The sequence below is a fragment of the Gambusia affinis genome, linkage group LG10 (genome assembly GCF_019740435.1).
Source record: "Gambusia affinis linkage group LG10, SWU_Gaff_1.0, whole genome shotgun sequence".
Classification (NCBI taxonomy): Eukaryota; Metazoa; Chordata; class Actinopteri; order Cyprinodontiformes; family Poeciliidae; genus Gambusia; species Gambusia affinis.
The window spans coordinates 21,813,118-21,827,035 of NC_057877.1; the positions used below are offsets into that span (position 1 = coordinate 21,813,118).

General features: G+C 36.0%; 2 protein-coding genes across 2 annotated transcripts; both read left to right on the forward strand.

Annotated features, from left to right (window-relative positions):
- Nucleotides 1-1,083: 1,083 nt before the first annotated feature.
- Nucleotides 1,084-3,496, forward strand: LOC122838335 (regulator of G-protein signaling 21-like). The gene is made up of 6 exons (XM_044128905.1): nucleotides 1,084-1,107; nucleotides 1,594-1,711; nucleotides 1,803-1,895; nucleotides 1,986-2,041; nucleotides 2,162-2,322; nucleotides 3,016-3,496. Exons 2-6 carry the CDS (start codon nucleotides 1,635-1,637, stop codon nucleotides 3,199-3,201), a joined length of 573 nt encoding a protein of 190 aa, XP_043984840.1. The 5' UTR covers nucleotides 1,084-1,107; nucleotides 1,594-1,634; the 3' UTR covers nucleotides 3,202-3,496.
- Nucleotides 3,497-9,911: 6,415 nt separating this feature from the next.
- LOC122838592 (regulator of G-protein signaling 21-like) lies at nucleotides 9,912-13,111 on the forward strand. Its single transcript, XM_044129338.1, has 5 exons — nucleotides 9,912-10,345; nucleotides 10,683-10,745; nucleotides 11,046-11,110; nucleotides 11,274-11,440; nucleotides 11,620-13,111. The coding sequence occupies exons 1-5, from the start codon at nucleotides 10,266-10,268 to the stop codon at nucleotides 11,806-11,808; spliced, it is 564 nt and encodes a 187-aa protein (XP_043985273.1). The 5' UTR covers nucleotides 9,912-10,265; the 3' UTR covers nucleotides 11,809-13,111.
- Nucleotides 13,112-13,918: the final 807 nt, after the last annotated feature.

Consider the following 13,918-nt stretch of genomic DNA (forward strand, 5'->3'; position numbering starts at 1 on the left):
TTAACTACCGTAATTTCTGGACTATAAGACTATTTTGTCTTACGCTTTCGACCCTGCATATACAACGATGCGGCTTATTTATGATTTTTTTTCTAACGGCCAGTAGGGGCGCTGGAGCAGAAAAGGTACGCGTGAGACATCTGGAATATATCTGTAGAGGAAGACTAATGTAACATCGTGCTTTGTGCGTGAATCAAATTAGCTTGAACAGACCCTCATCATGGAGAATGCAAGAAGAAATGCATATGATGCAGCTTTCAAGTTAAAAGCAATCGAGCTGGCCGATAAAGAAGGAAACAGACACTGAGGAAGAAGACTTTCATGGTTTTAAGTGCACAGGAGGAAGAGGATGACGGCTCTCCGTGACTTTTAATCATATGTTATTTAAACCAACCCTGTTACTGTTGTTTTGCTATATTGCTGCTGTTCAGAAAGAAAAGCTACTGCATATTATTAAAACTTTAAAAACACTTTCTGTGTTCCGTCTTTCTTTGTAAATATCTCATGTTTCAATGTAGGCACATGCGGCTTATACACCGGTGCGGCTTATGTATGTACAAAATGTGTTTCCTTTAAAAATGTAGGGGGGTGCGGCTTATAATCAGGTGCGCTTTATAGTCCGGAAATTATGGTAATCTGAAAAATTCAACAATAATGAATATTGAGAAATACATTTAATGAGCCCAGGGAAACATGAGGAAATGAATTAATAAAGAAAGTTGAACGATGGCACATAATGAACTATTAATCACACAAAAATAAAATGAGAAAATCCATTCAAAATGAGACATTGGTAACACTAAAATAACATACACAAAACATAAGAGAGAACCAAATCACAAACACCCAAAGATCATGACACTACTAAACTCTATTACAAATAAAATGTAAAATCTCCATTTTGTACAGTTTGAGAGAGATTCTCTAATCTACACCAAGAACCAACTTTTACACAGAACATAGGGCAGCATAGCAACGAACATTTTCAATCAACTTCCATCCAGGATTCAGCAGGAAGACTGAAGCTCCTCTGTAATTACTCCTTGTCTCACTTCTGGTCATTAGTGCCAGCCAGACGTCACGCTTCGATGACAAAGACATCAGAAGGTAAAAATTCAAATTTGATCCGATCCTCCCACTAATCACAATCATGAGATTCACCACCTTCCACTCTGTCATAGTCCCAGACATATGGTTACTGGCTCATGCAATGGAACGGGAAATGTGGCTTCTCTATCAGGAATATCTCTCTCTTATGAACACACTTCATAAGCCTTCTAAAAATTATTTATGTATCTTCTCTATATCAATTTTCTTTTATACTTAGACATTTCGATCTTCGTCTTGGTTCTTTGTTCTCATTTCTTTTCTCAAATATCTGAGTCAAATATTAACCTTTGCTTACTGGAATTTTACCGCCGTGACTCAGTAACAACAGCCGCTGAGACAAATCCATAGTCGTCCAAACAGTTATCTGAAAGGTATTCGTTACCTGCACCAGCAGGCCCTCAACGTCACAGGTGTTTCACTACAGCTGTCAAGTTATAACCCAGCTCAGGGGAAACTAAACACCATTTACTTAAACCCCATCAGACCATCTGATCTTCTCCTAAGACAATACCAGTGATGTTATAATGCCCAAGCTTCTGTTTTCCAAGATTCGGTTTAGCGATATAAAGGATTTATTTCCAAATGTACAACGACCGAGAAGGTAAGCCAGATAGTATGATACTGACTATGATAATGTTTTTTCTCATTGTTAGTTATTATTTTGCATAGATTTAATTTGATTTGTATGACAGGATTGATATTGTTCTGAGTCGAAGGGGGAGAAACTACAACATATGGTCCTCAGGTCAAAAATCAAATGTTGAAGCTTGTCCTTCAAACCTCAGGTAGTGGTTTTCTAGTTTTTTATTATTTCTGTTAGTAATATATTTTGTGTTCATGGCAATAAAGATCTGTAATAAATACTTTTGCTTCAGCTGGAAGACTGACCATAAACTTGACCTATCTCTGGAAAAATGGCTAAAAGATAAAAGTAAGACATTCTAACTTTTCACAAAATCTGCTGTTACAATCCTCCCAAACACTTTCAAAAATTAAGGAATTACATAAGATACTGAATAATTGTTTGAGTTTAACCTGTACTTTTCCAAAGGGTACAGAGCAGCATTCCGGTCTTTCCTGGAGTCTGAGTTCAGTGAGGAAAACATTGATTTCTGGCTCGCATGTGAAGACTTTAGGTCATCTTCAGAAGACCTGAAATGGAGAGCTGAGGAGATCTATGAGGAGTTTGTCAAACCTGCAGCATGCAGAGAGGTCAGTTTGACAGTAATCCAGGAGTTCAAAATGAACGACAAGAAGAGGAGTGGCCTTCTTGGCCAGGAGTGGCCTCACTGTCATTTTCATTGCCATTTAAATACATCTTACATTACATTTTAAATGTTAGAATATGTTTAGATATATTTCCCAGCATATGTCTTGGCTGTCATTTATTTGTAATTCTATTCACAATCTTTTACTTCTGAGCCAAATTGTTAGTTTTTCATGCTTCACATTTTAGGCATTTGTCTACAGCAAAAAAACAATCAGCTTTTATATGCATTTCTTGTTTTATAAAGTAAAGACAAAAAAATTATAAAATGGTAAAAACAGTCACACATTTTAGTTAGACAAACACTCGTTTTAGAGTATTTTCATAGCGCAGTTGAAAAATTCTGACAATAATTTGCTCAGTGTTGTTAGTTCTACATAAAAAGAATGCTGATAAAGACACACCATTCTCAGAAACTTTAATTTAAATTTGGGATTCACTGGACAAGGGCCACTCAGCTTTTGTGTTTAATTTTGTTGGGAATAAAGATAAAGATTTTCTTTAGCCCTTCATAGGGTTTCATAGAGCTTTTATTCCTGACATTTTTTTAAGTCATTGATCATTTTACCACCTTATCATAGCTGCACTTATCAATTGCACATTTTAAATTTAAACTTTCTTCCTTTTTTCCCTATTAGATTAATGTAGACCACAGCGTCCGAGAGAAGATCCAGGAATCGTTGAAGAAGCCAAGTCGTTGCTGCTTTGATGAGGCCCAGAAACATGTTTACCTCCTGATGCTAAGAGACTCTTGTCCCAGATTCCTTCACTCAGATGCTTACCTGAGCTTGAAGCGCAAATCTAGGACCCATTGGTACATTTAGGAAAAAATGGGTATTGTTCCCATTTCAGGTGAAAACACTACGACTCAAATGTCAGAGTACATTTACAAAAAGTGTGTGCAACCTAAAAATGTTTTATGTTTGTAAGAATATAAAGTCACTGAAAAGAGCAGCTGAAAGAGAGAGGAGTTATGTGATGGAGATGTGCATTGAAAGACAACGACATGCATGTTTATGCTTGTTCAGGGTTGCTTGAAGTGCTACATGTGTTGCTTGAAAGTCTAAGTATGTCATGAAAGATTATGGAGAACAATAAAAGATGAACATGTAAACAATGGCATGACATTCCTTTGTTTGTTTTTTTAAATGAGGGATTGTTTACTTTTACAGTTTCTTTCTTAATGTTGATTTTTTTTTCTTTTTTTCCTTTTTTTGGATACAGACTGTTAAAATTTCAGCAGACATTAGGACTTGAGTTTCAGTCAAATAGCATGAAGTTGTAAGTGTAAGAACTTAAGACTCACCTGAAACAATGATCTGGGACTTCAGTCTAATAATCAATATTTATTTCATTATTAGGAGGGAAAGAATTTCAGTAAAAGTACCTTTCTATTGATGGTTCCTGCTCCTCAATGTTGTCATGGTGCATACAAAAACATGGTTGTCATGGTGATGTTACACAATGAGCATGAGCTCAATAGTCAAGTCAAGTCAAGTTTATTTTATAGCACATTTCAGCAACGAGGTAGTTCAAACAGCTTTGCACCATAAAAACATAATAACTAATTATAAAACAGCAATAAATATTACATTTAGTCAAATGCCATCATATTGATATATCTTCCAATTAATATTATTCATAAGCAACTCTAAAAAGGTGAGTGTTTAGTATGAACTGAACTGAACTTTAAATTAGATCAGTTTGCATCTTTAAAACAATAATAATTTAACTAACTTTCCTTTTATTCTTTTGCAAGCAAAGGAGTGTAATTTAAAAAAAATAAAGCCTGCAGATTCTTCAAAAATAAAACTGATTCTATTACAGAAATGTCATATTCTCTCTTCATTCATTCACAAATTTGGAGCTTGTTCTTAATATTTTTTATGATGTCCTTTGGAGCATAATTACTGTGCAGACATGAAAACAACACCTTTAAATTCCTTTAGAGGAATTTAACTTAAGGACACTTAAATTAAATTCTTTTAATTTAAGTGTAGATTTAGTAAATGATTTCCAAATATTTTTTTGCTAATCTTTTGAATTACAGTGAGGAGAAAAGAACATTTAAACAAGTATTGATGCTCTAGTAAAGTAGTGGATACTTTGAATATAAGGATTAATGTGTGCCCACTATGTAAATATAAAAACAATAATGTTCTTTCAAAGTGAAAAAGCTTCCTGTTTTCTTCATTCAGAAACCTGACATCTATGGTAAGCTAAGAGGGAGTTCACAATCGGTTGTCTTTTTTACATGTCAAATTGAATCCTCAAAACATGAAAAAGTTAAATGTTTGTCTTCTACATTAATTGTATTGATGATGATTAGAGTTGATAATCAAGGTAAGGTTCAGGCAGCTAGACAGTATCCATTTAAAGTTAAAATGTTAACTTTAAGTAACAGAAACATAGATTTGACTTCAACTTGAAATCACTTGTTACACTCTGTAACTACACTATTATGGTGATTTTTATTTATTCTCCATGAGTGTCTGCTTTTGCGTATTTCTCCAGTGGCCATATTTCCTTTATGAATAAATGACTAAGTGCAGACTTAGAGATGCTCTGGAACCACAAAATAGGAGAAGAGTTTCCACTTCTCAGAAAAAGACTCTGTCTTTGGTCTTATGCCTGATATGTTCTCTAATTAGGTTCAGAGATGATTCCATACACAAGTTACAGGGTTTACCAAACTGGAAAAAAAAGCAATCCCTCTGTGACCTTTAATCATACTCCATTCTGAACAAGGCTTTCTTCCTAAGAAATTGGCCTAAAAAGGAATACTGAGGCAGCTAAAAATAAGTCAGCAGCTTAAACGACAACACGGCTGGAGTCATCAGACAACTTGAAGCGTAACAGTCAGAATGTAGTGCCTTGTTAGGGGAATAATCTCATCACCCCACAGACAATGATGGGGCAGAAATACAAGTGCTTAACTTAGAAAAAGAGACAGTGTGGGGAGTTAGGAAGAAATAAAGGGTCTTTTGTTTAAATAAGTTTTAAAAAACTCAGAATATTTAAAGAATTTGCTTTTATATAACTTATCAGCTGAACACATTTATCTTAAATGCTCTGTTTACCCTCTAACTCAAAGTGAGATAGCTTTTCATCTTCATAAATAATTCAAAAAGTTAAAATACTTAAAATATCAGCATAGAATGAAGGCAAGAGATGAGTTAGTTTTTGAGGATATAATTTTAAAATATATTTAAAAAAACTTAACATTATTTATTTTACAGTTACAGCTTATGATTAAAATAAAATATGCATATTTGCGTTTGAAAAAGAAGTCCACTTATTTAACCTCCACATAAAAATATTTTTTTCTTATTTGAAAGACGTATATAACTGTATTCTGAACTAAACCTAACTAAATATATTTATTTTATTTAATATGTCCCAACTCAACTTATTTATTTTCTACACTGCATTGTTTTGCTTACTAAGATTGCAAAAAGTGAGTGAGAATTCAACAAATTTTGTGCTGAAAGCATCAAACATTGCAACAGCAAACATTAAAGCCTGCTCTAAAGGCAATCTGTTAGTTGTACCTGCTTTGACAAAACCAGAGAGTCTGACTCTTTAGAAATGACACTTGGTTGCATTTTAGGCTCTTAGATGAGAGGACACATACTGCTGTCTTGGTAAAAATAATGTTATTTGCTAGTTTTAACTATCCAGAAAGTTTTAAAAACAAGCTGTATATTATTTATACTGATTTTGGTGCAAAAACTTAACTATTTCAGCATAAAGCATAAAATACATAAAATCTACCCCAAGCCCAGAAATGCACTAAAAGACAAGTTTTAGGAGTTTCACTCTCTGTCATTATACCAGAAACTAATAGCATGTTTTCAATTTTGGAAAAAGAAAAACACACCTCTGTTCCAACACAGCCAGTGGATTTTAGACATTTGCATCACTGTTCATGCACCGTATTGTCAGTAATGTTTGAATGGGATTCGAGACAAGATTTTTTTCTATCCTGAACTGCATTGTGTGCTAAGGTTTATGCATTCACAAGACATTATTGATTGTGACAAAACATGCAGCTTTTTTAAACTCTTAGTTTACCCAAAAAAGCATTGTGTTTCATTGCTGAAGTGGAAATGTCCATTCTGAAATCAAGACCTCGGTATTTGTGTCTGCTGCATGCTGAAAGTTTGTAGGACATTCATTCAGTTTATGACTACTGGGTTAAAAACTGGCAATGACCCAAATAAACAAGTGTTTTAATGAGCAGTTATTTATGAGAAGCAGAATTTATTTCAAAGCTCTACGTCAGTAAACGTGAGTACACTGGGGTGTCAGGGGTTGTTCCTGCTAAATCACACAGTTCTCGGATCTCCATCACATGGCGTGCTGTTCCTCACACACAAGCTGCCACTGTTTTCTCATTGCCCAGTTCTGTTACCATGGTAGCTAAAAGGAAGTGAGTAGTGTCAAAGGCACTGTGTTACAGTTGTCCCAATTGTGACTTATCAAAGTGCTAGAAATCCTAAATGAATCTATATCCACATGAGGTGCAACACTTTTGTGTAAATATGCAATAAATTCAATATTTAGCATCTCCATGTAACGGCTCACTGCTTACAGCCATGTTTGGGCAAAAGAGGGAAAGTAGCATCAGTGAAGCCAAACTAAAGGACAGGCTGTAATAGAGCACAAATGTCAGTAGGACTTATTCTATGTTAATTGCCTTCAAAATATATTTTAAAAAATGCACATTTACAGATGGACTACATAACAATAAATGTAATGAATGAGCATTAATATTAATACTAGAAAACACAACTTAATCTTCTTGTGTAAAATTTCATCAGGGAAGTCAAAGGCTTAATGCACAACATCCTGTTTTCCTTCAAGCAGTAGGATGAAATGGACTGAAGCAGGTATTTTAACTTACAAGAATTTCCCTCCCTGATTTCATAAAATGTATGAGGGAATTAGTAGCCAGGTGCCACTCTTCAAGTGCATTTGATTAATTTATCATCAGTAACTGTGAAAACCTTTAAAAAAAACAGGCTGTTTGTCATTTTGTTGGTCAGGCACATGCACATTTGTGTGAACACTACCGAAAAAAGACAAAAGCAATTATTGTAGCATATAAACCTGAGACTTGCAAGGTAGTTCCCAAAAAGCTTGAAGTACTATCGTGCCGATATTCCAAAGAGTGAATAGCTCGATCAATTCACCCTAAGGTTGGAGTGTCGATTGTTCAGAGAAACTACCAAAACCCCATCACTCTATCTCTAATGCTGCAGGCACCAATGAGCATGTTCAGTGTGTGCTAGCATTCAGGAAGCGGTAAGTGCTGCAGCCATTTCCAAACCCAATCTCATTCTTAGGTTGTGAAATAGCAGAGCTCAGCAAGCAGTCATGCAACCTCAAACATGCTAAAATTATTTTTGGCATATCTCATCCTGAGAAATTATTTCAACGAAATGCATTTCTAATCTCTAAAATTGTGGGCTGAATAAACTGAGTTTCTAAAATTTTGAAAGTTGTTTGCTTCATCTCTTCACTGTAGAGATTTTTAGTTAATAGCAGTGACAGGCTGCCATACTACTCCACTCAGTCTCAAGCAAACATGTGCAAGTCCATGTTGCGAGTTGTATGGGTTTTTGAAACCCTTGAAAGAGTTTTTGAATTGAAAGTTTTGCTTATTTTGACAATATATGGTTGTTGATTAAATGTGGTTAATGGTTTTTAAGTACAGATCCTGCTATTAATTCAATAAAAATGTTTTTATCAAGTCTCACAATCTAGATAATTTTTTTTTATTGAAAATGTGGTTTAAAAACACTGGTTTTGATATGACGAAGGGGACTTGGCCTGTTGTGTGTTCACATAGGGACTGGTTGGTTTGAGAAATTTTTTTCTTTGATAAATGAAATCATAATTTGCTTGCTTTTTGTGCTTACTCTGATTATAGCTGTTTAAAATGTAAAAATGGTCAATTATTTAAAATATAGGATCATGTCAAATAAGGGAAACAGAGAAAAAAACTAAAAAGTGGCAAATACTTTTCTAACAATACTGGTGTTAACTAAAATGGCTTTATTGGAGGCTGAGAAATTATTACTTGTTAGTTGACGGATGACATTCACCAGCCAAAACTCAAAGGGTTACGGCAGATGCAAAATGGTTTACAACCAGTCATCATCCTGCAATAGCGGTCAGGAAAAGGTTTTAGAGGTCATATTGCATTTAATGTCAGATCCTGAGAGATTTGTGGGCATCCTGCAGCGGTATTTTTACACTGAGAAAAGATGACTGAATACTTTTTATGTGAGAATTAAGTAACATATTAGCTGCGAAACTAACCTTTTTTTTCTTTCACTACTTTGCTATTTGTACATGAGAGACGTATCACTGAACAAACACATATTAAAGTGGTTTCCATTTTCCAGAGAACCTCTTTACTTTCTCAAACTAAATCAAATACACAGCAATCAGCTGTTTGGTGCATTGTACTTAAATGCTTTCCATTTAAGTACAATGCATGTTATCCTGTATTTCTACAAGAAAACATGCAGTTCATGATTTAATGTCGACATGTAAATTCCCAACACTGTGTTTCAGTTTTCAGTATCTGCTAAGGCACAAGCCAAAGTGTCTGGGACTGATCACAGCTGATCTGAAGACAACCTCAAACGTCAGCGGTCAGCACCACACATGCTAATATCAGTTATAGCTAGCCTCATGCCAAGACACTGTCCAGTTCACTTCAAGTTCCCACACAGCAAGTGGATTTCTGGCACTGACTGAGTCTCTTTACTCCTGTCAGCTCCCAGTTTGTTGACTTGCTAACAGGGTGAACTGATAAATATCTGTGCTCCTTCAAATAAAAAAGAATCTGCTTCCTTTGGCAAAATCATTCATTCGCAGAATGTTCGTCTAGATATTTAGATGCTAAAGTTTCTTTGCTTTGAAGAATATCATTATTACAGATAAGGCTGTTGGTGCATTTTATTGTATGCATATATTTTTTATTGCTCTGTTATTTTATTCTAGTGCTACTGTTTTCTGTTTTGTTGGTGCTGTCCACGAGTATTTATTCCATTCTCACCACAATTTTAAAGATTTCAGGTTGTCCAAGCTAAACACTTTAGACACCAACTTGGTGATTTCCAAATGAGACTAGTCACAATGTGACGTCCTGACCGTCTCTTTTACTTCCTGTCCTTTTGCTCGGTCTCTGTTGCAATCACTCTGGTGTTTCCTCTTTCTTACAAAAGGCTGTGACCTCACATTGAATGTTTTTTTTATTTTTTTTTATTTTATTTTGCAAATTCCTTCTTTTTTGTGGGATAAATGAAGATTTAAGTTTCTTGCTGTGTAATTTGTTGTGAAGAACAGTCTTTCCATTTGCGTTATCATGAGATCAGAATTTAGTCTCATCTCATGAGCTGCTTAACATGCTGCACGAGATGGTTGGAAATTTGCCTATCACACTCTCTGTTGCTGTTATTTGCATCTCCGCAGCCAGACTAAAAATAATTCAAACACTGCATGCTTTCAGCCTCAGAGACTGCTGGTTTGACCAGCAAGGAGGAGAGACTGAAAAGCAACAGCAGACGGGAAAAAGAGAAGAACCAGCGAGACATAATAGGGAGTAAGGCATCAGGAGGAGGAAAGCATTTAGGCACTGCATGTGTTGTTTCGAACTGTGAAGTAGGAGGAGAAGCGCAGCAGGCGGGAGGAGGAGGAAGGGGTACTTCCTCTTTAGTCTGAGTAGAGCTGCTGAGGTATCCCAGCAGCCCCAGCCTGTGGCGACAGGAAACCTTCGTATAAAAAGCTGCATCGCAGGGGGAACCCTCCTGAGTACCTCTTAGACCCAGCATGACCAGGACCAAGAGCCTGAGAGTGTGGACCTAACAAAACAATGCCCAGCATAAAAGCCAAACCACCCAGCACTCATCACTTCATCATGGACCGAGATGACAGGAACAGAAACAACACACTGTAAGTACTTTTAAAATGGGATATGTTGTAGATATGCTGACTTGGTAATTATTTAAGATATTTATTAACCACATGATTTATCTGAAAGATTGATTTGTTTTAACTCATGATTAACTTGTTAATGCCGGACAAATATGAAATTTTAGAAAAATGGGCGGTGGTAATAAAATGTCTTTTTGGAGGACAAAATAACATTGTGATTGCATTTTAAATGTTCAGTTCTTCCTTTTTTATTTACTTACATTCTCGTCATGCTTTCACACACACTCACTAGAGCCTTATTTAAGAACAGAAAATCAATGAAGGATGAACTCATTTATTTTTTATTTCTACACAGTGGAAAGAACTTTATGTGTCGACTCCAGTGCATGTTCTCACAGACGCCTCAATGCTCAGAGAGGTGAGGAATCTTATGTACTGTTTTGCATACATTTCAGTTTTAAAACATCCAGCCTGCTACAATCATCTCCATCTATGGCATCACGAAAGGATTCAAATGATCTAGAGGCACAGTGTTTGCTTTGGAACGGTACATGTTAGTGCCAGCTAATCCCAGGGTTCAACATTTCTGTATGAACTTGATAAGCACATCTGCAAAGGCCTTCCTGGCCTGCATGCCTCTGAGCCTTTTCCGTCCTTATAGATTTACTTCACTCAAATTTGATTCTGGTTAAGTAATCCAACTTGTTTTCCTTCCCAGCGGGCTAAGTTTAGAAGACACCCAACAATGGTCACAGTCTCTGGAAAGACTTCTTGAATCTAAATGTAAGTTGTTTTCCTCTTGGGAATTAAAATGCTGCTAAGACAGTAAATTAGGTTAAAGAAAATGAAAGTTTGCATGCTATAACTGACTTACAGAACAGTTCAAAAGGAATGCTATTTGTGTCTTAAGCGTGGCTAAGCCTGCTGTTGTTTGTTCCTCCCTCAGATGGACTGGCCACCTTTCGTAACTTCCTCAAATCAGAATATAGTGATGAGAATATTGAATTTTGGCTCACTTGTGAGGACTACAAGAAGATTAAGTCTTCATTTAAATTGTCCTCGAGAGCTAAGAAAATTTATGAGCAGTTCATCAAAGCAGAATCACCTAAAGAGGTAAAGCAAGTTGGGAGATGTCTTTCCATTCAGACACGTACACACGCACACATACAGCTTCTGTTTTACATTTTAAGCTCTATGTGTGAGTGAAAAAAACAGCAACTAAAATGTTGAATCTCCCGTCTCTCGCTCATGGCTCAAATCCCCCTCATACCTATCTGTGTGCCTCATTCCAGATTAACATTGACTATCACACTCGAGAGCAGATCAAAAGAAACGTCAAGACTCCCACCATGCACTGCTTTGACGAAGCTCAGAAGATAGTTTACGGGCTGATGGAAAGAGACTCATACCCGCGGTTCCTCCGCTCGGACATTTATAGAACACTCCTGGAAAGCCTCGCTGCTGACGCCACAACGGGATGAAAGCACGGTCAGGAGGAGAGAGGAAGGAGAAGAAAACCCATAACTGGAATCTTTGAAGCTCCTTCAGGCGGAGGAACTGACAACGAAAAGGAAGGAGGGTCATCCAGTGTGGCTCTAGGACACAATCAGCAGCCCACGCACATCGGCGATGCCACTCCTGTTCTACACTAATAAAGGAGCGGATCCCTGCATTTAGCACCACACACCTGAAGACTTTTTCTGAAGCAAATTTTCCCAATAATGACCTTGTTGTCACAGGATGAAGACTGTGCAGGACAACTAAACGCCTTTCACGGTGAACGAATTAGTAAGGTGACGGACTTCTGCAACAACAGTAAAGCTGCAACATATGCAAAGAATGCACTAGTTGCCTTCTGGCCTTCTTTGGAGAGGTGTTTCCTGTTCAGATAGAAGATAAAAGATACAACAGTCACAACTGCTTAACTCCCACTCTCTCATTTGTGTGTTAGAGAGGAAAAAGAAGAGACACAAAGTGAAATAAAAAAAGTAGAATTTTATGATGACGCTTAAATACCATTTACTCAGAATAAGCTGTAGCCAAAGAGCTGGTCAATAAATCAAAGCACTAAGAGAGACAAAAAATCCATCACTGGCTGAGGATTTAATAATAATCTGTCCTTTTTGAGGGAGAACTATTTTAAAGCATCTTTATTTCTTTGATCTAAATTGGGTTAGAAATGCATGTATATTTTTTATTCAAAGGTGGCCCATAGAGAAGTTTTTTTTCTTTCTTTTTTTCCCCCTTTTCTTTTAACTTCTTTAGCATTGATTATTGTCAGAATACCTTTTACAAGTATTGTATTTAAACTGATATGTACAAAGAAAACATCATGCACATTTTCTAAACTTCTTTGTGGAATCTTGACAAATAGTTGCACTATTGAAACCAAGAACTTCCCATTTTGAGACAGCCTACGTCAAATTTAATTCGTCACTTGGTCAATGGCTTGCCAAAACTCAAACCGACATCTTACAGCAATGAAGCATAATGAGTTTTGCATTTGATAATAATAGAAATAGGACTACTATTACACAGCATGAAAATGTGGTTAAACCTATATATTCTGGGACTGGGCCTTAATACTGATTGTCAAAGCATGAATAAAAGTGAATAAATGCTTGTTAGGAGTTTAATAGTTAAATTAACTTAAAATTTGAACATTGTATTATTTATTGCTTACAGTTCTGTCACAACCTGAGTGCAAAGTTTGTTGTAGAGTTGAAGTGCTTCTTTAACTGCTGGTGGATTTAAATATTAAATTATTTGAACCGCTTCAAAAAAGAGAAGACTTTATTTTCCTGTATCACATGGATTTAATCTCATCATCCTGACCTTTTTCAGTCCTAAATAAGTTCAAAGAATCAGCACACTTTTGGAAAAAGGCTGGTCTTAAAAGATTGCGCCATAAGCTCAAGTGATGTTGGCACATAACAGTTTGTGGTATTGCACAATAATATGCCATAGAAGCATGAAAGAAAATTGTCAGCAGTTTTTATGAACATGTGTTAAATACTTATGAGTGTCTTTAATTTAAATATTTAATTCCTTTTATGTTAAGTTTCAAATGTTGTTTATGTTGGAAATTGTGAAAATTATAATAAGAAATTGAAAGAAGTAGTGGTAGTTTAAAAATCCAACTTCTTTCAAATGAGCACAGATGTTACAGTTTTTTGTTGTTGTTTTTATAAAAATAATAACAAAGAACATTACCTTTTTGATAAATCCAAAAGGGGTGGTTAGTGTCCCCCTGCTGCTTTGTGGTTTGAAGCCAGTGAAAAGCATTTTTGACACACAAGTGGCATGTAGGTTTAACAAACCGGAAGGCTTGGACTTCCAGTTCCTTGAGAAATCAAGCGGTGAGAGAAATGAGATTTTCTCCATTTTATTTTCTGCCATCCTTTTGTCTGCAGGCCCAAATGTGTCCAAGTGCAACAGAGATTTGACCTTGGGTAAACAAACTGTTGTAAATTCAACAGACTTTGTTATTCAGCTTGTAGTAGAAACAACAGATCTTACTACACTTTGAGTGTTCCGAGAATTTTCACAATTTGTTTACAGTCACTATCGCAGATTTTTATGTAACTTATA